This window comes from Hylaeus anthracinus, unplaced genomic scaffold (assembly GCF_026225885.1).
Source record: "Hylaeus anthracinus isolate JK02 unplaced genomic scaffold, UHH_iyHylAnth1.0_haploid 12000, whole genome shotgun sequence".
Lineage (NCBI taxonomy): Eukaryota > Metazoa > Arthropoda > Insecta > Hymenoptera > Colletidae > Hylaeus > Hylaeus anthracinus.
In genome coordinates this window covers 8435785-8462939 of record NW_026534347.1, presented here as the reverse complement: position 1 = coordinate 8462939, position 27155 = coordinate 8435785, and the positions used below count along the sequence as shown (strand labels likewise).

At 38.4% G+C, this 27155-nt stretch overlaps 4 protein-coding genes across 10 annotated transcripts in view; 1 reads left to right on the top strand and 3 right to left on the bottom strand.

Moving 5' to 3' along the window:
* The window catches only part of LOC128890177 (flotillin-2), a 158575-nt gene that overhangs the window by 76362 nt on the left and 55058 nt on the right, over positions 1-27155 (top strand). The gene's annotated exons all lie outside the window — the stretch shown is intronic.
* On the bottom strand, positions 668-6100 carry LOC128890165 (glucose dehydrogenase [FAD, quinone]-like). 3 transcript variants are annotated; one of them, XM_054148424.1, is made up of 3 exons: positions 4153-5068; positions 1745-3286; positions 668-1184 (listed from the first exon to the last, which is right to left on the bottom strand). In XM_054148424.1, exons 1-2 carry the CDS (start codon positions 4495-4497, stop codon positions 1748-1750), a joined length of 1884 nt encoding a protein of 627 aa, XP_054004399.1. In that variant the 5' UTR covers positions 4498-5068; the 3' UTR covers positions 668-1184; positions 1745-1747. The 3 variants fall into 3 exon arrangements, with proteins under 3 accessions (XP_054004399.1, XP_054004398.1, XP_054004397.1); XM_054148423.1 differs by lacking the exon at positions 668-1184 and adding an exon at positions 5921-6100 and having other exon boundaries at positions 1690-3286; positions 4153-4531; XM_054148422.1 differs by lacking the exon at positions 668-1184 and having other exon boundaries at positions 1690-3286; positions 4153-5066.
* LOC128890157 (glucose dehydrogenase [FAD, quinone]-like) lies at positions 6370-17716 on the bottom strand. 4 transcript variants are annotated; one of them, XM_054148411.1, is made up of 7 exons: positions 16789-17716; positions 12577-12668; positions 11044-11243; positions 10320-10534; positions 9262-9722; positions 8007-8728; positions 6370-7411 (listed from the first exon to the last, which is right to left on the bottom strand). In XM_054148411.1, exons 2-7 carry the CDS (start codon positions 12640-12642, stop codon positions 7141-7143), a joined length of 1935 nt encoding a protein of 644 aa, XP_054004386.1. In that variant the 5' UTR covers positions 12643-12668; positions 16789-17716; the 3' UTR covers positions 6370-7140. The 4 variants fall into 4 exon arrangements, with proteins under 4 accessions (XP_054004386.1, XP_054004387.1, XP_054004384.1 ...); XM_054148412.1 differs by lacking the exon at positions 16789-17716 and adding an exon at positions 14900-14918; XM_054148409.1 differs by having other exon boundaries at positions 6377-7411; positions 16862-17716.
* Positions 20762-26176, bottom strand: LOC128890163 (glucose dehydrogenase [FAD, quinone]-like). The gene is made up of 6 exons (XM_054148420.1): positions 26095-26176; positions 25051-25483; positions 23473-23908; positions 22502-22898; positions 21815-22091; positions 20762-21462 (listed from the first exon to the last, which is right to left on the bottom strand). Exons 2-6 carry the CDS (start codon positions 25456-25458, stop codon positions 21091-21093), a joined length of 1890 nt encoding a protein of 629 aa, XP_054004395.1. The 5' UTR covers positions 25459-25483; positions 26095-26176; the 3' UTR covers positions 20762-21090.

Here is a 27155-nt window from a genome sequence, read left to right as displayed (position 1 = left end):
AACATTGAATTTCTCGTTTATGATGTGTATAAACTAATGATCGAACTGTCGGAACAACGTTTGATGGTTACAGCGTAATTGTTAGTAGTCCGAGAGATAATTTCTCGACACTCGAAGCTACTAATTATCCGATGTCTCTTCGAAGTTAAGTGAAAGTTAATATTGCATCAGTTTGTCAAAATCCTTTACGTTCTCACTGGATCATTTAAATTTCACCTGCAAGCATATGTTAATTAAGAACGTCAAATGCTTAAATATCTGAATGACGGTGCTTGAAAAATAAAGAATAATTGGATACAATTATATTTATTTGTTGCTACCCATCAGCATCATGCTTTAAAAAGCATGAATGAATTTCATGTGGGTAAACGGGAATTCTTAGAAAATTGCAGAGCTACGAAAGGAAAGCAAGACATTCCATTGCTCGGTATTATTTTACAATCGTCATCGAATATGCAAGCATTACGTGGAAACCCATTTTCTCGAAAATTAGAGTGGCTCTAGGTAAGAATTTAGTTGTCTCTAATTTTCAGTTGCCGTAATAACTATGTACATTCTTCGCTATTTAAATATTCACGTTATTACGTATATCACGTTAACGTTATCACGTTATTTTTACTGATATGACATGACAATGCAATCTAATAATACGCCGTCATGCAATGCAGTATAATTTTATACTTATAACATTTAAGAACAGTACAAATACACGAACGTTAAGTGGAAGTTTCCTGTTCGAATCCTAAATAACATATTTTAACAAGAAATTGATATCTTACATTTTTCTAACGTGTGTATAACGATATGCATTGAAAGTCTTTTTCTTTTAGGGTACAGACTTAGATTTACTTATTAATCATCTCAAATCGCACCATAAAGTTTGTTTCTTTTCAATTAATAATATACATCCCAGCCCAGATGGTGAATAACAAATTTATTAACTAGATTCTGCTTCTTAAAGAAATATTCTTTCGCACGTCACCGTAGACGGCATCTCACTTTCCCTCTCTACGACAATCTGCGTAGAGTCTTTGGTTGCAAAACATTACGTGCCTCCTGCCTTTTTTCACGACACACCGCCACTCGAGCTCTAAAAATTCGGCGGGGTTTCTCGCTCGATTAATGGAGAAACCGTTCTTTCACTTTCCACGGCCAGATATCCGTGACACTTACCTGAAACAGATCTGATCACCACACATCAATTACGAGACTTTTCTCGTCGGCGCTATAATTTTATCGTCGTGGCAAATCAGGGATAGAAGTAACACATTTTAGTTTTTATTTATTTCTGATTCAAGTATTTATTCGTGCTCCACTTCACAGATTCGTCGCTAATTACTAAAAAGCTTTCAACGTCGAAAAATAAAACAGTCGTTCCATTACAATTTAATCACATGTTACAGCAGCCATATATTGTTTGTGTTCGATGAATGTGCCTGATTGAATTGTATCCATTGATCTCGATAATTTTAGCGTTAAAATTAAACAATTCACTCAGTCAGCGTAATATATTTTAACGAAGAAGAACACGTTCTACTCGTGTCCCTAAGTTTTGTCGGTTACGTTTAAACGGTGTTAGAAAACAATTTGTACGACTCGGCAAATCGCATCCAAACACTGGAATAACGGATTGTAGTTGTCGACGCATCATTTTTATTTTCCTCGAAAATAGATTTTGTTTGCTTAACGAAATCGACAGAAACAGCTACAAAACTTGCGTCTACAATTTTATAGATTTAATCACCTTTTATAGTTCTCCGCGAGTGCTTATAGACCAATCTTGCTTAATAAAATTCGCCCCCTTTTCCGCAATCATCATAGTGGGAGCATTAGTGTTCCCACTGATGATTTTGGGTATGATCGAAGCATCGATCACCCTTAGCCCTAGGACACCGTGCACCCTCAATCTGGGATCCACGACTGCCGTTCGATCGCCTACAGGGCCCATTTTAGCTGTTCCAACGAAGTGGAACAGCGAGCCAGCGAGATGCCTCGCGTTACACTCCCAATATTCCCTCGAATCGGGGGTTCTATTCGCACAGTCAGGAATATTAGTATACAGCAATTTCATTCCTTGCCGTCTAAACGCGTTCGTGTTCACCAAGGCCCTCAACGTCTCAACAGACCTCACCATCGTTTGCACGTCTTCCGCCTCGCCAAAGTAATTCGGATAAATCCTAGGAGGATCCGCCGGATTCGTGCTGCGCAACTCCACCTTACCGCGACTTCTCGGTTGCAACACAACCGGAAAGCACGCGAGTATATCGTAGTCCATTACCTGCCTTTGAATTTCTCGTATCTGATCATCCTCGACGTTGAACTTGCTTATAACTGTGGCTGCTATGTCCGTGCGCCACCTTGGGATATAGCCGAAATGAAACTGGACGTTTGGGTACCTTGCTGACGAGTTGTAGAGGTTGACGAAACCTATCACGTCGGTCCCCCCGACTGATGTGAACAATCCATCGTTGTGCACCAGGTAGTCGTAGGTGTCGTCCATCGCGACCGTCGGACGTGGAAGAGTGGACGACCTGTTCACGTACCCTACGCGAAGTCCTGCCCATATCATGTGGTCATGGAGATTCTCGCCGACGGGTAGGTCGACTACCGTAGGGATTCCCATCGCGTCTAGGTGTCTCCTGGGACCGATACCCGAAAGCATCAGCACCTTTGAACTGCCGATAGTGCCTCCTGAGATGATCACTTCTTTCGAGGCTCTTATGTCGATCGACCTACCATTCTTCAAGGTGGCTCTCACGCCAGTCGCTCTTCTACCGTTCAACAGGATTTTGTCTACTCTGGTGGATTTCATCACGAACAGGTTCTTTCTGTCTTTGATGGGCGCCAGGAATGCTTTCGCACAGTTGTTGCGTCGTTTGTTCTCAAGCGTACCTAGAGATCTTCCAAAGCCAGTGTAACGATCGCCATTTAAAGATTCCAGGACGTTTAGTCCCATCTCGCGTACACCGTTTAGCATGGTGTTCATTAATTCTATGTTAGTAGCGTTGTAACTCCTAATTTTCATGGGGCCGTTGGTACCGCAGTACCTCCTCCCTGTTATCGCTATCTGTTCGGGTGAACAACTGATCGATTTCCTGAAGTAAGGCAAGACCTCTTCGTAGCTCCATCCTTCGTTACCCATTCTCACCCAATCGTTGTAGTCTCGGTCGTTACCGAATATGTGAATCATCGCGTTGATGACGGAACTGCCGCCGAGCGCTTTGCCCATCGAACATACGCATTGTTTCCTCTTCATGCTCTGGCAGACGTTTCTTTGGGGTTCGGTCTTGTCGAGAAAAAAAATATGGTTTGTATCGTGAGACCATGTGAGTATTTTGGTGATTCAGACTTAATGAAAAGGATATATGAAAGAACATGTTGAAGAGTGAAAATAGGAAGTTGGAAATAAGTGTTTTCTTCTGGAATATATTTTTTAGTGCTACTGAAAATGAAGGCAAGTGCGTTAACTATTTAGAAGTCTAATTATTGCTCGTGACTAGACTGCGGATTTTATGCGTTTATGATATAAATTAATATAATCAACTCGTGTTAAAGATAACCGAAAGATACATGCACTTGTGCAAAATGAAGTTATAATATTATCATAATAATTTTAGGATATATTCGGTGGACATTATGTATATTTTCTAACTAGTATAATGAATAGATGCTAAACATAGCCAAAAGGTATATGCACCTGTCCAAAATGAAGTAATAATATTATCATAATAATTGTAGAATATATTCGGTGTACATTATGTATATTTTATGTATTCTTCATTATTTTACGTCTTAAATGTATAAAATCCGCAGTCTACGCATGAATAATATAGTATCCGATATAAAAACGTACAAACAAACAATTTTTAAGAATGCTTTCATCTCTGAAATGAGCTAAAAAGTGGAAAAAAATTTCTTTGGTCCTTCGTATAATATTTTTGTGCTATTGGCACAGAAGATAGAAGAATAAGGCTTAACTACAACGGTTCAAAGTCCACTTATTATCCGTGACTAATATAGCATTACTCGTGTCGAAGCCCTACTTCGGAGGTCTTTCTGAAGACCTAAAGCAGCACTAATTGGTTCTGATTTCCCCAATTTAGCGCTCAGTTGTGAATCTCAAGATTTCTTAACAAACTGTAATTTGAGTACCAAGTGACGGTAATCTTGATATCCACCGATGACGATTGCCGTCAAACCAGGAACATCGCTTTCCATGCTTGGATTGTCCCCAGCCTCGATCAATAAGACGTTCCAATCTTCTACTTCGGTTAGCCTGTTGGCTAAAATGCTACCCGCCGTTCCACCTCCAACGATCACGAAATCGAATTCCATTCTTGAAGACGAAACATCGTCTGAACGATCAGCTGGATAGATCCCCTCACCGCTTCCCAAGGTGCACTGCGATGCAAGAATCGTTTGCACCAATTGAGCGAAAATAGTGGGCGGCGGCGACGATAGCGCGGCACTGCAACTTGTTGCTGCACACGTGTTCATTGCGAGCTCCTCTACGCGACAAATCGAAGCAAATCTGTAACAATAGGTGAATGTTCGACGAAGTATTACGAGCGAGTAGGCAGTTGAACTCTGGCATGGTATTCGGGACTATTTGATCTGACATAATTTTCATTCGTGTATGTACATTCCACGTAACAATTAGGGGGGTAGGGCTCCTTTATGAATTTTTTTCTATTCTCCGGTGATGTATTTTATAGTCAATGGTTCCCTATTCGAAAGATGTATGCTTGAAGGTGTAACATAAAAATTTTCATTCGAAAATATAAGAAATTTTTTGGAGGTATGAGCGATCTCCAAAGATCTGGAAAATCTTAAAAAAAAAAAACAATTTACAACAAAAGTATTTACATCATACCGAGCAACTTTTGTAAATACATTTTTTAATAGCTTCATTCTCTCACGTAACATTTAATCATTTCGATTTACAACTGATAGCCACAATAATATCTGAGGTCTTTTAATTTAAATAAGTTAATTGACTGAAATTAATTCACGTTACAAATTTGTGTTAATCTTATCTACTATTTCAAAATCGTGACATTAGTAATTATGCAATATTATCATCTAATATACAAAATAGTTACTTATCACAATGTCTCTCTGTCAATGTCTAGTTAAGCCAATATTCCGATGTCGTATTTGTTCACGAGTCTATGGAAGGTTAAACTTACTACGTAACAAGGAAGAATTTTACTAACTAAACTAATTCATGTGGAAAGTATTTCCAATGTCGAGGGCACTATAAAGTCCTTGTATTCCTCGTGAGTGTAGAAAGCAGTAAATGTGATGAAAATATGTACACAGAAAAAAGAATGTTCTTCTTTTAATCTCTACAATTATAGGAACCATATAACGTTATTATATAATTTATTATGGCACTCAATTAATTATATAATTCCATAATTTACTCTACTTATTACTTATTCTACCTTTTTAGCGAAATATAAAATTAAAATAGCGAACACAAAATATTTACCATTAAGAGATTAAGGGTACCTAGACATTTCAAAAGATGCCATTTTTTGGTTGTGGTAGTTTCTTAACCTACAACATTTCAAGAACATTCCCTGAAAATTTCTAGTTGATCCGATTAAAAATTAGAAAAAAAGAGTAACGACCCTCAACATAAAATGTGGCCAATTTCAGATAATCCAGTTTCGTGTAACATTGCTCACCGCAAACAATGATTTATACATATATAGAAATCTGTATACTTTTGAATGAAAATTTTTGTTCTACATCTTCAAGCATATATAGAGAAAAATTCGCGAAGCTAAGTATACCTAACTCCTTCAATTATTTACCAGTGTCACGAAGCACGATTTCAAACAATTTTAAACTCGGAATGAAGTTTAAACCAGAAATCGAATTTCAAAGCATAAATGAAATAAAACAAGATTACCTTAAACTGAGAATGTCCGCCTCTAGAAATAAAAATAAGTCGACGGAATGTAGTAACGAATACTCACGTAGGACTAACTTCGACTAACTAGATATTGTCGCGGAAGAACGGACCGAAGAGAACTGGATGGGGTCCGTTTGATGCGCTGAGTGGACTATGACGGAATTGCAAAGTCAAATCGAACTTGTCAGATTTGGAATAGTAACTGACAGGAATTATAACGAATTTACAATCAGTGGAGTGAGGACGCTTGGTACGGTAACAGTTACGGTAAACATGATTAGGCTTTTTACGGTACGCTTGCACTGTAATACAAAGGGGGGAATTCAAAATTCTATTTTGAATTGCGTTGAAAATGTATGGAGTTTGATGCATTTAGGGAAACAGTATGGTTATGTGTACTATAAATAAATAGTCGTAGTATGCTAATATAAAAACGTGTGTAAAATTTCAAATTAAAATCTTGCATACTTTCTTCGATGAAAAATAATGAAGACATTCTTTTTTGAATGAATGAATTGAAATACATGAACCGACTAAATGCAATTTAATTCAAATAAAACTTGATTTTCCTCATTAACATGACTTTTCGTTATTGTTTCAGGTAAGTGTCGTAATCGTAACCAAAATCCATAGTTAAACTCCAAAGAATGACCGTGTTGCAAGTATTTATGGTACTTATTCATTGCTCACAAAGAAGTATTAGATTCTCAGACAAATACACAGCTTTATCGATTCATATTTGAAGTGATAAAGAAGAATTTCTGTTAACCAGTAATCAAAAGAAAAACAAAATGCATATTATATATCGGTTACAATCCATATTGTCTACTTAAAATTTTCTCTGCGTCTCTTTCATTCGATTTGCCTAATGCATTAAAAGCGGAGTTCTTAGCTTTTCCTCGTTCGGTTTATCTTCTTCGTTCATAAATAATACATTCCTAAACGACGTGCATCTTAATTAAACGAAATTATAAAATCGTAATTTTAATGCACAGCATTAGAAAGTTAAACGTTTACGTTTTGCCGTGTCCCAAAATCCACGTTCTGAATGCTGAGGGTTCAAAGTCCGAACAAATACATCGAAAAATTACCATAAAACGATTCTACCGCCAGGAAAGATGTCGGTGATCAGAGGTGAATATCAGAGTTTACGATAAAAAATAGTAGCTTTATTTAAACGTTCCAAGAAAAGTACGTGAAAGATTGATCGTCCAAGTTCACTTCTTCGACCACGTATGCGTGATCATGTCGGCCGCCTTTTCGGCCGTCATCATGATCGCGGCGATTGGGTTTCCGTTTGGCACAATTGGGAATATGGAAGCGTCGGCGACGCGAATGTTCGACACTCCGCGCACTCGAAGCTGAGGATCCACGACTGCTGCTGGATCGTTGTAGGTACCCATTTTGCAAGTTCCTGATTGGTGATTCTCGGGCCCCGTTGCGGCCCTTATGTAGCATTCCCAGTATGCGTCGCTGGCGAAGTGGTAGCTGAAGAAGAAAAAGATGTTGTTTAAATGCAATGTTATTTTGTGAATGTTTCAGTGATTAGCTGATGGAGTAAATTTAACTCATTCATCCTTAGAAAAAGATTCTCTGGCTCTCCTGTTCAAATAATTTCTATGAATTTTTTCATTCTTTTACTTTTAGTGTGTTTCAAATATTTAACCTAGTCTTCATAAAAAGATTGTCTTGTTCTGTTGTTGAAATAATTTTTATAAATCCTTCATTGATTTACCCTTGAAGTAATTTTAGTATTTACCCCATTTAGCTTCGACTATGAATCAAACAATTTTAGGTAATTTTGTATTTATACGTATCTAGAAGTATTATTACCTTTAAAACTTTAATATTACTGTTATCTTGGCGAACATTGAACAAATCTTACTCCTTCAGTCAGAATTATTTTTTGAATCTTTCAACCCTTGCTTAATAGTATCAACCACAAGTAAATCAATCTTTTCTGAATCTTCACTGAATCACTTTCAGAGAAAACTTCAAACACCATTTCCTCCTTCTTAAATCCCACGTTGTCATACGCAATCTTCCCCAAAATTTCGAACACCTGAGAATCCAAAACGCTTACTTGGTGCAAAGAGGGTGGATCACAGGTTCCAATCTCAGATCCCAGTTCTTCATCGTCTGCGTGTTCATAAGTTCAATAGACTTCTTGATCCCTTCCAGTAGAACAAGCATGTCCTTCGTATCGGTAAAATAATTAGGATAAATCAGTGGCGGAGCTAGAGGGTCAGCTGATCGCAGCCTCAGTTCCCCTTTACTGGCTATGGTGACCGCCGTCGGTCTCATCACTATCTCTCTTCTATCGGAACAAAGTGCAAGGGCACCGTTCAGGCACTCGAACGACAGCCCTGTTCTTGGACACTTTGGCGAGAACCCGTCGAAGTAGATCTGAATGTCTGGTACCCCACTGGTGGCGTAGATGCTCGAATGGAACGCTGTTATTTGGGTGAGCCCTGTGCTGGTCAGAATACCAGACCTGGTTTCCAGATACTCGTTCACGCTATCCATCGTCATGGCTTCGTAGGCAGTGTCCTTGATACTAAAATAAAGCGCCACGGACACGTGGTTTTGTAGATTCTTGCCTACAGGCAGATCCTTGACCACGTGCATGCCCAGCTTGGTCAGGTGTTCCTTGGGTCCTATTCCGGAGTTGAGCAGGATCTGGGGTGACCCGACCGCCCCAGCTGTCAGGATCACCTCTTTTCTGGCCTTCACCACCCTCTTGAAACCGTTCTTGTCTATCAACTCCACGCCGTACGCTTTACTGTCCCAGTGGTTCATCAGGACCTTCGATATTAAAACGATAATAGAATTACTCCAAACCACCTTGAACGGGTCACCTTTTGGACAATTTTTATTTTATGTAACAAATAATTGTGACGCGGCAATGTTTTTATACATAATAATAGGCACGTTGAACTAATAAACAGAATTTGTTTACTAAAATACCAGACCAAACACCTTCGTTCGAAAATAAAACAAAACGATGGACGTTTGAATTTTCTCAAAACTTCTCTGGAAGTTTGATCGCTTAAAGATATGGTGAAATATTACTAAATAATTACAATATGTTGTACTCTGCTGAATGTTTTAAGAATGTTTTAACTTGTCCTAGAAAACCAGGACAAGTTTCATTTATCTACGAATAATTCATTGGTTTACAATGTCTACTATCGCATATAAAAAACATTGACATTCGAAGAATATTTGTTATGTGAAATAAAAATGCTTAAAAGAAGTCTAACAATAAAAACAAGATCTAATGAAAGTCCCTAATAACCAAAGGTATCGTTAAAAATGAAAAAAAAAAAAATAAGAACCTTCGTGACGTGTGCGTTGATCAAAACCCTCAGGTTCCTTCTGCCATGAACTGGTCTCAGGTAACTCCTCGCAGTCGTGCCGCGTAGACCATTCTCGGTCGTCATCGGGGCGATCATGTAACCAGTCTGCGTGTACTCCTTCAGCTTGGACGTCTGGTAGCCCAGCTCGTCGGCCGCCTTCAGTACTTGGTCAGCGAAGGTCGGTTTGTTAGGGTAATACTGAATCTTCATGGGGCCTGGTATAGGGACGGTTCTCGGTTTGTCGGATAGCATCGAGGGATCTACGGGATTTTCAGCGCGCTCGAAGTAATGCACGATCTCGTCGTAAGACCAGCCGTGGGCACCCGATCTAGCCCAGCTGTTGTAGATCTCTGGATGTCCGCGCACGTACATCATTCCGTGCATGCCACTGGTCCCGGAGACCATCTTCCCTCGAGGCCACGTACACACGCCTTCCGTTTCTAGAGATCAATTCATCAATTCCTCAATTCATCAATCGTAAGGCTTAAGGGTACGCAGGAGTCAGAATAGAATTCCGAGTTGACTTCAGCGAGAGTCGCGGAAAAAGTAGGAAACTCCGGGACAAGGACAGAGAGGGCGATACAACAATTGCAGGAGAGACGAGGACAGGGCGATTAGGTTAGCATGATTTTTTTTCCAGGATATTGAAGCACAGAAGCAATATTTTCTAGTAATTCTGGTTTTAATATATTCGTTACACTTTGGTGGATGCGACTCCAAGGCCTGATTTTGCAATTTCACCCTTAAAACTTTATAAACAATAAAAGTACGTTTGCTATCTTCATTTTATTGTTTATAAAGTTTTAAGGGCGAAATTGCAAAATCAGGCCTTGGAGTCGCATCCGCCAAAGTATAATACGAATATATTAAAACCAAAATTATTAGAAAATATTGCTTCTTTCCTTCAATATCCTGGAAAAGAAATCATGCTAGCCCAATCGCCCTGTCCTTGTCCCGGAGTTTCCTACTTTTTCCGCGACTGTCGCTGAAGTCAATTCGGAATTCTGACTTCTGCGCACCCTTAAGAATTCGCATACCTAAACACGCGGTCGGATGAGGCTCTGTAGGTTCCGTTTTGAATTTCCAATCCAGACTCGAATTTACCGCGTGAGTCGCGAGTCCTGGAATGGCAGTCATGGATGGCTCCTCAGGACCCGCTTCGATCAGCAGGACCTTCCACCAATGATTGTCGCTCAACCTCCTAGCGATTACGGGTCCAGCTACACCGGCCCCGACAATGATAAAGTCGAACCTGCGTTTATGTTAGTTTTCTTGATCATATAATTGATAACTAGTACCAATAAGTAGAGAATATAATGCCTCGTAAAAAATTAACGTAATTCATTTGACAAATTTGGTCAGAGATCGAGGTTTCTTTCACAAGTATTACGACATTACGAAATGTACGTAATTTAAAGTGTTTCGATAAATTATATTGATTTTTTTTAATGATGTATTATATTTACTGATTATTTTAAATTCGATAAGAACTGACTTCGCCTGAAGGAAATATTAACATTATTGGGTTGTCCGGAAAGATCGTGCATATTTTTAAGAAAAATTCAAAGACATATTTGAATTTTGATGTATATTTATTGAATTATATATATGTATCATTTTGTTCCGCAACTTTTCCACCTTTTATAGAATGTATGTTTTCAGCCATTCCGACATAATCAGACCTGTACCGTCTACTAAAAATCGGCATGGACTTTCCAGACAGCCGAATACATATTAAATACTATCATTTCGTATTCTTACCATTCCTCGTGAGGAACATCGTCCCGGCCAAGCCTGCTGCAGGGATCCGAAATATCACACCTAAGCGCCATCAAGTTTTGAACTAAAGTCATAAACGAGTTTGTCACGCCGCACTTGGACTCTAAGTACGCCGTGTCTTTGAATTCACAATTGCAACATCCTTTGGTTTCCTTGGTAGTATCAAACTGGCCTGGCTGGAACTAGTTAACGACCTCGTTAATTAAATCGTTTTCTCCTTACTACGCGTGGCGTAATTTTTCGTTACACCGTGTCCCTCGGTTACGAAATTGATGCAAATTGAAAAAATTCCAGTTTACTTTTTACTCGAGATATGTATTCCAGGACGATTACGATTGTCTTTGCTGGCCTCGACAGTGGTTGTTCGATTTTCATTAACGAACTTAATACATAAATTTCATTGTAATTGTAAAGAGGAATTAGTATTCACTTGGAAAGATTACAGAAAGCTTTTGAATAATTAGTCACATATTATCAAATGATATTTAAACGAATCGTACGTTTACTTTAGAAGGACACAGAATTAATTCCTACGCCTGATACATTTTCTTTATTAATTAAATTTAAATCGACACTGTAAAAACGTTCAGAAATTTTTTTACGCTTGTTAAGCCTACTTATTTCAATGAAATTAAGTTTTGAGACCAACGAAGACGAAGATTTTGTATATTGAATTTTCGGGAGTACCGAATAAATGGCGATCACGAGGTAAACGAGACACCGCCGTGTCTCAAGAGACAAATTCTCGAAGCGCGACATCAGAACACTGACTGTCTCGGCGATCAAAATCCAGACACGTTGCAACGTTAAATAATTGCGAATAACCTTGTGCCGCGTGATAACGCCCGCATTCGTGATCCTATAATTGGCGAAACGGTTTAAAGTCAAATAAATTTTTGTATGTAAATGCCAATTTCGGTTTTCCTTATATTATTTATAGATTCCCATGGTGGATTACTGTGTCAGGGTTTGCATGGTTTGTAGACAGTTTTCCTCAAGAATTTGTAGAGTAGACAGTCGAAAGATATTTTCGTAAAGAATAATTTTTATTTGAGAAAATTCCAGCGAAGGAAAGGTTAATAAATGTAGACGCAAAATTTGAAATTGGTTAGCTTGATAGTTCTTTCCAAAAATAATCCCAAAGGTCGAGCAACTTTTAAGGTCGTGAACTAAGCGAAAGTAGAATAGATCTGTGTCACTATCTAAGGTTTGGAATAACGAATGAATTTTTATTCGCGTCAAATTTATTCGATTCATTTCATTTTAATGCTATGTTGTACAATTATTTCATAAAATCGCTTGTAAAACGCTAATTTCTTATTTGAAATAATGAAACACTTCCGACCATAACTAATTCAATTTCCAAATTATCGATTTCCAAAATTTGTTTGATAAAGGAAATAGCAAATCTCGTTGCATCGTTAAAACTGTAAACAGATGGGATACTCTGTCAATTTTCGCGACATTTGCAAGCAATATTTTTTTAATTGCACACATCTACGCAAGTCTGATTACCTGGAACGGGTGGTGAAAAGCGAACGCCAATTGCGCCAGAAGGGAGAACAGGATGTACCGTCCCATTGTATCCAATTAGAGGCCAGTGTCACCTGCGAACAAAAACCACCGATTCGAGTTGCAATCGTCACGGTAAACGCGTGTCTAATTAAGAATCCCTCGAGCTTAACAGCTACAGCAAACTATGTAATTGTATGTAATTTGCTCGATAAACTTCTGACGAACTCGATTCCCCTTATCGTTGAAACGTGTTATCGTAATTAATAATCGTGTTCCACGCTCGTGGTTTTTTATTCGTTGAAAAATTTCTGAAGATTCTTTGTCTGAAGATCAGTCGAGATATACGATTGGACACGGGTAATAAAAGAAACAGCTCGTTTGAAGCTATCGATAAATTTTTACTTGTTTATTAAATGGAGAAGCATACAATTTGGGACTTGTTTTTGCATCGTGTTATTTCAAACTGGTATTTATTGTAATGTGTTACTACTTCCGAATAAGGTGTATACATCTCTCGTTTTTCTTATATTTAACTTGGTAGAACGAATAACAGGTTGGCGAGATATAATTAAATTGAGCTTAATCAGTGAACAAAGCGAAACGAGGTATAAATAATTTAAGAATGTGTGGGACCAGTTGAGACCTTCATAGGTTTAGAATTAATATAATAATTTGTAGAAAATTGAATTTTTTATTTTAGACAATTTTATAGAATTTGTATGTTATTTTGTAGGATCATCAGAAAAGCAAAATACCAAACCCCCCTTTACGAAATTCTTTATCACTACCAACATTAAACTTTCTATTCGATAATTATAGATACTATACCTCCTGTAACGCTTCATGAAAACAATACAATACATTCGTGACTTCTGGTACCGAATTTTTTTTCCTAAATTCAGTACAAGTCACTTGGACCTATTCACGTTGTTCCCACTTGATCACGCATATTTTTTCATCGCAAAAGTGGAGGGTTAAAAAGTGATTTAATCTGATACTTAATTACCTAATGGATGCACAAATAACAAAAATCTAATTGTGTTTATAATTCTTGAACAGTGAGAGATGATCCATGGCGAGGATTAATAATTCGCTGAAATGAAGTCCTCTGTTGCTTCCATTAACGAGATACATCTCGTGCACGAATTAATCGTGACGTCAGAGAAATTATGAAGCATTACAATGTACTCGTAGCAACGTGAAATTTGTTCAGCGTGAAATCCTTTCAGCGTGAAAGTCCATACGCTTGCGAAACGAAACGAATCGAATTACAGTTTCACCCGAGACTCGAACGAAAACGGAATCAACGTTGTTTCGTCGATGCTGAAACGTCCTCGCGAGTGCTAACTCGGAAAGTAAAAGCAGCTTAGCACGCTCGTTTAGACGTCAGGCCTGTGCTCAAACCCAGCGATTATTGAAAATAACAAAACAACCAGGGCTCCCTTTCACGTGAAAGTCTCGATCGCTGGATCCCCCGATCGCGAGCGCTATTCTAATATTCTCTACTGTCTCGTGAAATGAAATAAACATTATGAGTGCGATTTCCGACAAGTAGCGAAATAAATTTGGGATTGATTCATGTTTCTTTTATTTTGTTAGATGTTGCTTCTTGAATATGGTAAGTATCATTCTTACTTTTACTAGAATGGTTAACTGTTTGCTACAGCTACTTTGTTATTAGAAGACTAAATCTTGCAAGACCTTTCGAAAAACTCTTTGTTTAAATAAAAGAATCTATTGCACCTATGAAAGTGAAGAATCGAACATCAATAGATCATGTTTTATAAATTTAAGTTAAGATAGGGTTAGCTAATAACTTTTAGTGCTTCACCGTACACAAAATATTAACGATCGAAAAGTTGTATTGCACTAGTTGTAAGGAATTCTCTATTTAATCAAAAAATCAAGTATTAGAATGGAACACTTTGTACCAAATAACTTTTAGTGCTCCAAAGTACACAAGATATTAATGAACGAAAAGTTGCAAGCAGTTCTCTATTTAATTCCATAAAAATCAAGTATTCGAATGGAACACTTTGTACCAAATAACTTTTATCCAAAGTACACAATATATTAATAAATGAAAAGTTGTATTACGTTAAAGAAACAATTCTATATTTAATCCCACAAAAGATCACGTATTACAATGAAATACTTTGTGCCAAACAACTCCAAGAGTTTCACTGTGCATAAGATGAATGAAAATTAGTATAAATACGACAAATCTTAATACACGACCTCCAAAATAAACACACGCACGTACCACTTCACTTCCATTATTATTTCACATCGATAAAACAAACTTCACTCGTCGAAGTCTGACCTGTTCATCGAGAAAACAAAGCTCGTAGTAGCCCATCTCACGCGTCGAAGTCAAAGGTAAAAAAGGATGGAAAATCAAGGGTGAGTTTCACCTGAAATTCCGTCCAGAGTGGAACTGCTCGCGAAGGAGGACGTCGATGGCTCTTGGTGGACAATTGGAAGACATTTGGGTGGCTGGAGCGAGGGCCAGAGTCCTCTCGTTCGGAGCACAAAGAAAGAGCTGATCCGGGACAGCTGAACGAGGCACCGGTCTGCGTGAAAGCTGATGCTCGATGGCACGACTACACGAACGTTTCGTCTATCCCGTCCGTGTGATTCGCCTTGGCAGAAGCCGCATCCGTGGCCGCGGTTATGCTAGACTCGCTAATTAAAGAGCTCGCGGCGTATGTTGGCGAGAACATTCGCTTTCTTCCGGAGAAAGAGCCGACGCCTGACGTCATCCAGTCAATGAACCACTCGAGGTACACGTCATGCGAAATGAAGCCAAGCCAAGTGTTATTGGAAGAACAAACTTAGACACCCCGCTGGGATTGGACCAGTCTGAGAGATCCGCTGCTGAGGGTCAGTTCAGGATCGCCTCCGTCGCTTTTGTGCGAATCATGTACAGTACTGTGCAAAAGTCTTGGGCCAGTCATTACACATTACGTCTTTTAGCTATTTATCGCTAAAGAAAGAGTGTAAATTTTGATTTAGCTTATCTATTTTATGTCACCAACACTATTGTACGTTGTACATTTATTTCATTAACATAGATTTATTTCAGTGCAATGTATCTTCATATGGAGACCTAAGACTTTTGCATACGGTTTTTCTTAAATAATCAACCCTTAGAGACAATTAGAGGCTGATGGTTCATCAACACTGAGGTCAACACACCATACATATTTTAATTTTCCTGAGTTTGTCTAAACAAATCTTATTATAGATGAAAATATATAAGGTTCCATTTTAAAAAATTGATTTAACTTTATACTTCGTACGATGTATGAAACTTGGATGATGACCTTGTATGTATTCTTTAAACTCACGTTGTTGCTATGTTTTACGTTCATTTACTCCACTCCGAAACGGACATTGAAATTTATTTCATTTGATCCAGCTACGAACAAAATTCCCTACTACCGGTATAAATTAAAAACAATTCAAGGTTCATGCACACATGCACCACGCATGGCCCTCTGAGAAACCTGGAGTAAGTAGACGCGTGTATATTTTCGTTCTCGAAACCCCGACATGATCCACGTGTTCGACTTTGTAAAATTAAACACTCCTACGGTTGAGGGAACTTTTCAAGAACGGAGGATGCACATATGTGGATGTTAACCTTCTTTTTTTTTTATGGGAATATTTATTTTTTCTGAAACTGATAATACATTCGTGAATATTTCCAGCCTTCAAGGTAGATATTACCGCGTTAATATGCGACTCTGTCTCTGTATGAAAATAAATACTGTAATTTCTTTTAATTCTTTGTTGCAGGTAAGACTGAATTCTCGCCAGAAATCCAGACTTGTTCCTGTTCCGAGCGAAGGTAATGTATTTTATTGGCAAGATTCCTGCCCGAAAGAACACCTGCTAGAATAAAGTATTTCTCTAGCACAAAATATGAACGACCCATTACGTTCTCAATGGTCATACCTTGATACAGTTAATAACATTTCCGCAATTGTTTGTTCAAACAATTATAACAATGCTGATTCACGTTTCTTGGCAATTCTCTTGGATCCATTTAAGTCCATTTTAATTCCTTTGTTATTGTAAATATTCTTTCCTTGTGTCAAAGATGACTCAAGCTTAGAGTCGAAAATCTATTGTTATTACAAAAATAATGGAACTTATAGGATTCACTGTATATGGAAGTAATAAAATAGGAAGATGTACATGCATTACCACGATGAACCGTCCATTATCGGGGGCTCCGTAACCAACGAGTTCAACAAAACGTTCAACAGGTAGCACTCACCGGGCCAGAGTACGATCTCCACCTAGTTTCACCACATTCTTGCCGCGATCATTTTTATTCTAATTCACTCCTATCGCTTCGATCACCCTCTCGTTCAAGTTTACACAGATCACATACTTCCGCCTTTCGAATTCGCCGAATGCTTCGTAAACGCAATGTTCTCTTCCCGAACGAGCGAAATTCTCATCCGAATAGACAACTCCAAAACGACGAGTCAGATCAAACTCTATTCTTCGTGATCGTTCGATAAAAATTGCGATTCGAATTACGCATGTGGTTTTTCAAGTTTACGAGAAAAAGTTTGTTCCATCGAATAAAATAGCAAAATTTTAATAAACGCGCAGCTTTCATCCGTCGCTTTAATTATTAAAACGAAATTTTTCCTATGGCTGGACGCGACGGTGGACCGTGAACGCGTCCAGTAAGAAAGGAACTAAGGGATCGAAAATTTCGTTCGCGTCGCGGAGCAGTTGGAATCCACTCTCTACGTGCGGCGAGGATCGACTCCCTCGCTGGTACGACCAGCGAAAAAGTGACGATGCCAAGAAACCGAGGGACCGAAAAACGAGCAGCGCGCACGTGTCGGGAACAAAGGGCCAGACGCGCGCGAATCGCGTCGACGCGGTTTCACTCGCGAAAAGTAGAAGTTTAATTCACCTGGGCCGTTGCGATAGAACATGCGTATCAGATCATTTCATAAGTCGATTTCGATACGAGCGAAACGTGGGAAGCGTTTCCAAATGGGACTAGATCGTGAATTTCTCGATATCGACCTGCGAGTTACGAAGGTGAATGAAAATATATTTAATAAAATAAAATAGGAGGGTGTGCATATGTGAGTATTACCTTGTCGCTAATTTATGTAAATTATATTTAAAATATATATGTGTAATCTTATATAAACTGTATATATACATTCACATAATAATAATAAATGTATAATTATATATATGTATAAAGGTTATACAAGTTTTATTATATAAGTAATACCTTACCAGTTTACTGTTCTCTATAATTTATATATACATAGAACTAGATAATATATAACAAATTTGGAAGCATAATTACCAAATACATTCATTCCTATATCGAACATCTAAAATACACTGAAAATGTCATCATCAATGATATTGTATTTTTGAAAGGCTTAATATCAATAAATGCAATATCGTAGACAAACTCAACCTCCACACACACAATAATCTTTAGCAAACGACATAACAAGTTTAGCATAATGTTAGAAAGAAACGATCCCTAATTAATTCACGAGAGGAAGTATCGTTAAAACGAGTCGCCAAAGGGTATCAAGACTAACACTGTTAGTTGATGGAATTATAAATAGGTGTATATATTTTCAAAGAGAAAGTATCGGGTTATCATCAAAATGACGTCAAAGTGCGTCACTTCTCGCGTCCTAGGACTGACTTCTCTGACGATGCTTCGAGCAACAAAGATATTTTGAAACCTCGAGAACTACGTTCACCCCTTGGAAAGGATGTTGAGCAAATTGACGTAGCAGATAAAATGATCGGATGTAGTTAACTATCTACCAACACTTGGAAGTCGGATTCTATTGATACGAGATTTACTCTCTCTTGCAAAATTGAGGACGAAATATAAGAGGAACGAGAAATAGAAATCTGCTACTCCTCCACGCCGAGTGCGACTGAGAGAATCAGATATCAATTCTGTGAAAATAATGCCTCACGTGCGAGCCTCGCGCAAGAGTTACTCGCCACCATCTTTTCAGCAAAACTGACGCTGCGAAATGTGGTTTGTGCAATAACGATCTACCCATGAATCATCTTCTTTCGTGTTGCGAATACTCGGCCGATGGATTACTGGGGTTTCTCAGCAGTTCGTCTAGTCGGACTAGACAAGGAATTCCCAAACTTTTTCAATTTCGTGTCACTGTTAGCTGTTTCGTTCGATCGATGTACCGCCAATAAATTTCAACCTCGAACTGGAGCGTTTGCCAGTCACATGTTTCTTCAGGGAGAAATGATGTTGTTTGGAGGAAATAATAATTCAAAGTGGCAACCCTCAGGGGCTGTAGCTATATTTAATCGTAGCTACAGTACGGGTTTAGCGATCCCGAGGTACCCGAGCTATAATAGGAGGCTAAATAGACTCCTGGCATCTCTAATGAGAGGATTATGAAGAGAGATGTTCAGAGTGCGTCGTGACTGATGGAAAATGTAAAATAAAATTTGTTCATATGACGCTTTATTTTCGAAAAAAATAAGTTTGAAAATGTTTCGAGTACGCTACATAAGCAAATACAAATGTAAAGTAAGAATTACATTAATATAAGGACGAAGAAATGTAAGACTGGTACATTAGGTGTTATAATCAAGTTAAATTTATGATAATTTCTCTGTGTTTATTATTGAACTGCTCGACAGGTATTATTGTCGAACTAATTACTCGACAGACTAATGAACGGATTAGGTTAATTGTTATGCAGAGTTATTAGAACAGAACGTACGTTCTATACGGTATAGGAACTTGGTCTATGTAAGAGATATTGAAATATTTCCATTTTATCTATATCTCTTGTCTGGGCAAATAAATTGACGCTATAAATTCTGTTCGTTAATGCTAGCCGTGGAGAACTTTACCTTCCTGTAAACTACGATTACAAAATCAAAATAATTCTGCTAACTGAAACAAGTTAACGTTTCAACAATTCCTCGCGATTTTGTGATGAAAATTACGGAGTGAAAGTGATGTTTCTACTTTCGTCGGACAGTATTACGATGAAACACATCGTGAGAAATTTTGACTGTTGCGTAGGAATACGTAACAATTTTGAAAACTGAAAGTAGCCTCGAAGACTTTTATAGCCTCGAAAGATACTTGCACGGTTTAAAATTTTCTAGAAAATAGTTTATTTATATTTCAATACTCTTAGGCTGATGTACTCTCCTACGATGACGTCACAATTCATTATTAAAGTTATCTCCGCGTTTGAAGGTTGCATAAAGAAAAATTTATGGGGAGCAAAGAAAATGTCTATCTTTAATCATAATGTTCAAGAAAGAAAGTTCAACCGGAATTTAGCTACGACTAAATTTGCTTAATTCCTGAAACATTGCAAAAGGTATTCATACTTTAATTTTCTCTGATGTAAATAAATATTTCTAGATTTAGAAAGCCTGAGAAGTGATTAAATTTTAATCACACAAAAAATAATACGAACGTAGTCTTCTTCGTGCATATGCAATAATTATTACGAAGCTAATTCCACGCATATGCGGACCTACATTCTTCCAATTCCGAAATCGTTACTCGTTCAAACACACCGCAAACACGAAACACTATTGGAAACCAAGGAAGTAGTAAAAATGTCTGTCTGCATGGCGTTTCGCGAAGTATAAAAAAATGAAATTGCATCAAAGCGTGGTCAATTACCTGAACATCTTCTGCGCAGCGATTACAATACACGAACCACCGTTTAAGAAATCCCGCGTAACAATATCCGTACCATCTCCCGAACTTTTACTCGTCTCACTTATGTAAGCACCATCGAGCGCCGATTTAACTTCACCAATTAACCAGCCATTGGAGCTCGCACTGGCACAACAAACAGATCGCGAAATTCCCTTTACTTTTGCATGTCCGTTCGATCGACGATACCAGGTGGTCGATATCGAAAACGGACTTTTACTCTCGATAGGCATCGACCTCTGATGGTGGACGTTGCATGAATTAACGGTGTCGCGATAGAACCTGTACTTTGGCTTATAATAATAGTCGCGAAACAAACAACGAGTCTCTGGAGTTTGAAAATTTGCACGCGGGGAGGAAAAAAGAGATGGAACAAAAAAGAATGGTAGATACGAGACGGAACGAAAGCAATGCGTTAGTTTCGGCGTTGCCTCGCGCCTTACCTGCCACTACTGTAACAATCCACGTTTATTATACAATTACTGGTCTCCTTCTTTCAGACACCACTCGGTTACCCGACCAGCGAGTTATGCTAGTTTAACCGAGGAAGTGAAGCATGTCGCGGTTCACATTTCGGATATATGTGTGCATGGAGCACAACACCGGCTGGCTTGGTGGAGGAAAGTCTCGTGGTGGTTGTGGATAGTTTTCAATCGTGATACATTGTAGGCGTGCCACGTAAAATGGGACGGTTTTGTGGACCATTTTAGAGTTTAGTCAAATTAATCATACTTAATTGGGCGGTGATTATTTTTAATTTAAAAAAGGCTTTGCGGAAACTAGTTCTTTATTCCCCAATCTTCTTTGATCATATCAGCACCCTTTTCGGCGATCATAACCGTCGGTGCGTTCGTGTTCCCAGTAGTGAGCCTAGGCATAATCGAAGTGTCGATCACTCTTAGTCGAGAAACACCGTGCAGCCTTAGTCTGGAATCGACCACAGCCATGGAATCTTCCTTGGGACCCATTTTGCATGTCCCTGATGCATGATTATACGTCATCGTGTGATACCTAGCATGGCATCGCAAAAAGTCATCCGACATGAACTCGAATGACGAACATTCGTCGACAGGATTTATGTGCGCTCGAGCGTTCAATTTCTTCATCGTTGGGGTTTCGCTCAGTTGATGGACAATCTTCGCTCCTTCTATCTGTTAATTTAGAAATTCATCACATTAACACTAAACCTACTACGACCGGTCGAATGATCGTTTCCAAATTTTTCTATACAGTTCTTATAAGCTATATATGAATTATACGAGTTTGCATTTTTGCTATCGGCTATTCTGATTTTTTTGTATAGGCCCACTTTGTGTCTAATATTCTTTTATCTCCCGGTTTAGTCACTGCCATCCAAGTTTCATTTTTATGTAGATTAATATATATATGATATATATAATATAATATAATGTATATAATATATATTATACATAAATGCATAAACATTCGCAGAGTACTTATCACGTTCTATTTGTAATTATTGAATTTGTCAAGTTTTCTTACCAAGACATCGATGTCATGAGGATCGTCGAAGTAATTAGGATCGATAATCGGATGATCATTCGGATCCTTCGAGCGCAACTTGATGTAACCCCTGCTTTTGGGTCTCATTACGACTGGCTTGATCCAGTACGAATGCCGATTAAACATACTCGAACACCACTCCCCATAGAACTTATTTTCCGCGTGCGAAAGCCCATCGAGGCAGGAGTGAGAATAATCGAAAAATGCGGAAATGAAAAACTGTATGTCAGGGTAATCTTCCGACGCGTTCGCATATCTGAAAGTGAAACAAACACGATATGTTAATACAAAAATTTTATCTTAGTCTAATGAACGAAGGCTAACCATTGATATACTTGAATGTTTTTTTAAAGACTGTTTATTTTTGTTTGCATAGATATTCGTGACCTATTCGTGCGCGCACGTTAACATTGAGTTAACATATTTCTACTTGTCGTGTTATCATAAATAATGAATTGGAATAGAATTTTCTTTGTTTTACGTAATCTTATATTAGGTTTAATTGTTGTCATTAGATGGCTGTGGTTATATGAATTGAAATAGAATTCTCTCCGACGTTAATTGCACGTACCCCGTATATTTAAACTAAATAAATATTAAAACCTAATCAATTCCAAAGCTTGAGCCTTCGACGCCTGGCTTGTGATAGATCTCCAGAATACTTACTTGGTATTGATAAACGCCAACGACTCAGCGGTTGCCAATGAGTAAAAAGGTCCTTTATGCTGAACGTTGAATTCTAAGGCTGTCGTTGGGTTAATATTCTCTGGTACAATAAATGTGAAAGGTTGAGAACCGTTGTAGTCCTCTGGTGGATCCACCAAATACGTTAAATCACCCATCGCCACGTGATCCATAAGATGTTGACCCACCCCTGGCAAATCGTGCACCACGGGCACTCCTACTTCTTCCAAATGTTCCTTAGGACCGATACCAGACAGCATCAACAATTGCGGAGATTGTATCGCACCAGCCGATAGAATAATCTCGCGATCAGCTTTCACCTCCTTCAGCGCTCCATCCACACGGAATTGCACTCCGTATGCAATTTTCTTGCCCCCTTCTGCAAGTACAAATAGTCGAATAACTTGAGGACGACGTATGTCTGTGTTATAAGTTCAGTCGAGAAAAAAGGGAATGGAAAAGGTCAAGTTTATATTCTGGTTATTTTGCAGGCTACCTTCCAAGGTGTTTCACCTATGAAGCTATAACGAAGAAATATAATCTCCAACAAGGGTTGTAGTTTCTTTATCCTGAAAGAATCATATTTTTATCTTAGATCTGCCCACACACGTCCTAGTCAGAGTTCATAACTTCGTTAAGAAAATATTGTTCTGTGTATACTTTGAGTCCAAATTATGGGATTTACATCTACAATGTCGCTGAATACCGTTTCATGTAAAGTAAACAACACTGTTCACACTCCGATATTTACAGTTTTCCCAAGTTAGAAGTTGTAAAATAAACAAATATACCACACTCACTCGTGAATCTCCTTGCGTTCGTTTCGAGGAAAAAGGGTATAGGAAGATGTAGAGCGTCGAGTTAGATAGATTACAACTTACAAGACTTGTTACCAGATCTAAATGGAAGGTTTTCGAAAGAGTGATAGAAGTAATAGCAGCACGCATACTCACCTTCACGTACCAAAATCTTCTCCGCGTAAGATTGTAGGCTAACATGCAGATTCTCCCTCTTCGAAGCTGATCGAATGTAAGCCTTCGCAGTGCTGCAACGCAGACCATCCCTCAACGTAGCTTGCGAGGGAGCGAATCCTGTTTGTTTAGCTCCGTTATAATCCAAGATGTTGTAGCCAATTTCCGTGCCTGCTTTCAGCAAGTAGTCAGTTATAGGTGTACGATATCTATAGTGTTCTATGGTTAGGGGACCACCGGTACTGTGGTAAGGTGATCCTTTGAATTCATCGATCCTCATGTCTTCGAACTTCTTGAAGTACTTGAAGATGCTCTCGTGATCCCATCCTGGATTACCCTGCTCCGCCCAGTAGTCGTAATCCTTTCTATTGCCACGACTGTACATCAACCCGTTTATCACACTGCTTCCTCCCAGGGCCTGGTAAATTTCATATTTTCTCGTCAAATATTAACTTTAACAATTGTTACTTTATTAAGCATGTTGACTAAAGAACGAATAGCGGTGTAAATATCTAGGAAATTTCGTCTCTAGGCCAATGGAACCTCGATAATCGCAATATTTCTGTTTACAAAACTCTAAACTGTGTATGTTTATGCATATTTATATTTGCATAGATATTGAAAAAGAATTGAAACTTAACCGAAAGCTCGTTTCATTTTCTAAACGGCGAAACATGTACTTTAAAGAAGGAAAAACAACAGTTAAACAATCGAATTTAACGAAAATTTCACCGTATAGAGAACGACAAAACGAGACTTTTTTCATATTTACAGTTTCTTCATACGACGTTTAGTTTAATAGATAAACATTCAAACTTCAAAGACCTCTTTCCTGAAATTCAAGGTTTGCAGGAAACTTCTAACTTCTCAATTTTTATTTTCGAAACTAACCGTCCTATGAATAAACTGTAAATATAAAAAAGCTTCGTCTCATCGCCTCCTATAGGCTGATATTTTCTAGAAATGGATTTAACGAATATAAATATTTCTCCGAGTCCATTTCTCGAGGGCGTATATATTATACATACCCCCTTCGCAGTCAAAGGGTTATTATTAGGGATGTGCGGGATTCCCGAGAAAATTCGGGATTCTCGAGTTTATGCGGGATCTCGAGTTGATTCGGGATTCCCGAGAATACACGAGATCCCGCAAAAATCCGGGATTCCCGAGAATGTACGGAATATAGAATAATATCTGGGATTTCCGAAAGTGTTGTTATTCTTGAAAATTTCAGCAATTCGAATGTACCGGATTTCGAAATTCCCGGGAATCCCGAACATTTACGGGATCTCGAAATTCTCGGGAATCCCGAATGATTTCGGGATCCCGGAAATTCACGGGAATCCCGGATGTATTCGGAATGTTGAAATTCTCGGGATTCCATCCCGATCCCGGGAAGAATTCCCGTCCCGACCGGGAACCCACACACCCCTAGTTATTATATTATGGAAGTATATTCAAAATCTTAAACAGCAAAAATGTATGGAAAAAAAATGTATTGTTTGACCAAAAAGAAAAGAGTACTCTTTTAATCTACCTACAATGGATGTTCTACTGTACCTTGCCTCTGGACCAAACGATCTGGTGGTTCTTCTCTGCCAGACACGACTTGTTCGTTGGTTCCGTTTTAAATTGCCAATCTATAGGCGTGTTCAGTATAACCTCATACATGAAAGGCACGTCGGTTACCGGTGGTTCATCGTTGCCAGCCTCCAACAGAAGCACCGTCGTGTTTCTGTCTTCTGTTAAACGATGAGCCAATGTCGAGCCAGCTGAACCACCCCCGATTATAATGAAATGATAGCTGTCTTTAATCTCTGAAGGAGGTATCGATTTTATTCTGTTCTCACGATCGATAATATCGGGCCTGAATAGAGGAATATTTGCTAGTAAAAGAATAATGCCAAGGGCTGTCGGCGCTAAAATCGTCCATACTCGCAACGCGTAGTATGTACTAAGGACGTCCATCTCGATCTCAATAATTCGGCGCTGGCTGTAAAAACGCAAAACCGTTAACCGTGATTTCATTTGCTACGACTTGCTACGATGTTATGAAAGATTCATTAGCTTCATTAGATTTCATTAGCTTGAAACTGTCGCGATGTAAAGAAAAACTAACGCAGGATACATGAAACGAACGTGTCCTCTGTAAGCACGTTCGTTGTGAGTTCAAATAATGTTTATCGATGAGAAAAGCGTAGATCCGAGAAATGTTTAATATAGGGGTGTGCGGGATTCCCGAAAATATCCGGGATTCCCGAGAATATTCGAGATTCTCGAGTTTATGCAGGATTCCCGAGAATACACGAGATCCCGCAAAAATCCAGGATTCCCGACAATGTACAGGATATAGAATAATATCTGGGATTTCCGAAAGTGTTGTTATTCTTGAAAATTTCAACAATCCGAATGTACGGGATCTCGAAATTCTCGGGAATCACGGATATATTCGGGATTTTATCCCGATCCCGGGAGGAATTCCCGACCGGGATCCCGCACACCCCTAGTTTAAGAGCACTTAAATCAATTTTCGCAATTTTTGTTTTGAAAAATTCGATCAATTTTAGGATTCTTACTTCAAATACAGGATTCGGAGTTTCTTACCTCTTACTTCAAACACAAGATTCGCGTTGTCTGTATAAAGAACTTCCAGTATTTATGACTTACAACTCGTTCAGCCTTAAACATGTACGGCATTTAAGTGTGGGAAACTCAGTTAGAGATAACAAATGGTCACATTTTTTTACGTATGATGTACATGCGTTAATAGGCTGCTCGGTTTTTAATTGTATACATTTTTAATGGGATAGATAACTTAGTATCGCGTCGTTGTTACACAGTTTTCCTGTTTACTACTTTTAATGTGCTGTTTCTTTTATCTCGCTATACCTACTATAATTTTGTGCAGTAAAGTAAAGAACAAAATAAGTATAGAAAAGAAAAGGATAGAAGATAAAATAACAGATTCTTACTTGAAGGAGGGAATCTGGTCTAGCAGGTCCAAAAAATCGACTTCTCTTCTTTTCTTCAAAGATTCAAATGGAATCCCTTAACCTTAGTGGTTTTTAACCACTTGATGTAGTAAACGTAGTCACCCGTAAAAAGACATTTGAATTCTGGTTTGACATCAATCGAAGCAGTCTTATATATACCTGTCGTATTGTTTAAGGAGGTTACTCAGCTGTTCTGAAATTTATGGAACTGCTGAACTTGAAAAAAACAACGAAAATTACAAAATATACAAAAAAACAGCAGCTCTTTAGAGAGTCTTAAGGTCTACTGTATGTTCCCGGAATCGCAGATTATCTTTACACAAACACGAATATACACAATCTTAGGCTTTTTACAACCGAACGCATTACTCTCAAGACCACGTTTTACAAATTGCCGAGGCGCATAGCTCATCGAATTTTTATCCGATTCGCTTGATTCCAAGTTTAAATTGAAGGTAATTTAATTTATATGCGGATGAACCCTGGCTCTTCATGAATCATTATTATAGCATACAGTTATTGCAAATTAACGGCCGACGTGTTTCGTTCATTTACACAGTACGAATTATGGTATGAAACTGTGTATAACGCTGTATGATGTTGGAGCATTCTGTATTTTTCAGTATTCGTACATATAATGCTGAAATGTTCTGTAATTAGCAAAAATTATGC

What these genes read in the sequence shown, in the direction of transcription:
- LOC128890165 (XM_054148423.1), bottom strand. Translation starts at nt 4,497, where the DNA reads ATGAACACGTGTGCAGCAACAAGTTGCAGTGCCGCGCTATCGTCGCCG. An exon ending in ATCAAGATTACCGTCACTTG is followed by an intron (nt 3,287 to 4,152) that starts GTACTCAAATTA and finishes TTTCTCGACAAG; the next exon opens with ACCGAACCCCAAAGAAACGT.
- LOC128890157 (XM_054148411.1), bottom strand. Translation starts at nt 12,642, where the DNA reads ATGGGACGGTACATCCTGTTCTCCCTTCTGGCGCAATTGGCGTTCGCT. An exon ending in GATGTTCCTCACGAGGAATG is followed by an intron (nt 10,535 to 11,043) that starts GTAAGAATACGA and finishes ACATAAACGCAG; the next exon opens with GTTCGACTTTATCATTGTCG. An exon ending in TCATCCGACCGCGTGTTTAG is followed by an intron (nt 9,723 to 10,319) that starts GTATGCGAATTC and finishes ATTGATCTCTAG; the next exon opens with AAACGGAAGGCGTGTGTACG.
- LOC128890163 (XM_054148420.1), bottom strand. Translation starts at nt 25,458, where the DNA reads ATGGACGTCCTTAGTACATACTACGCGTTGCGAGTATGGACGATTTTA. An exon ending in GAAGATTTTGGTACGTGAAG is followed by an intron (nt 22,899 to 23,472) that starts GTGAGTATGCGT and finishes TTGTACTTGCAG; the next exon opens with AAGGGGGCAAGAAAATTGCA. An exon ending in CTCATGACATCGATGTCTTG is followed by an intron (nt 21,463 to 21,814) that starts GTAAGAAAACTT and finishes CTAAATTAACAG; the next exon opens with ATAGAAGGAGCGAAGATTGT.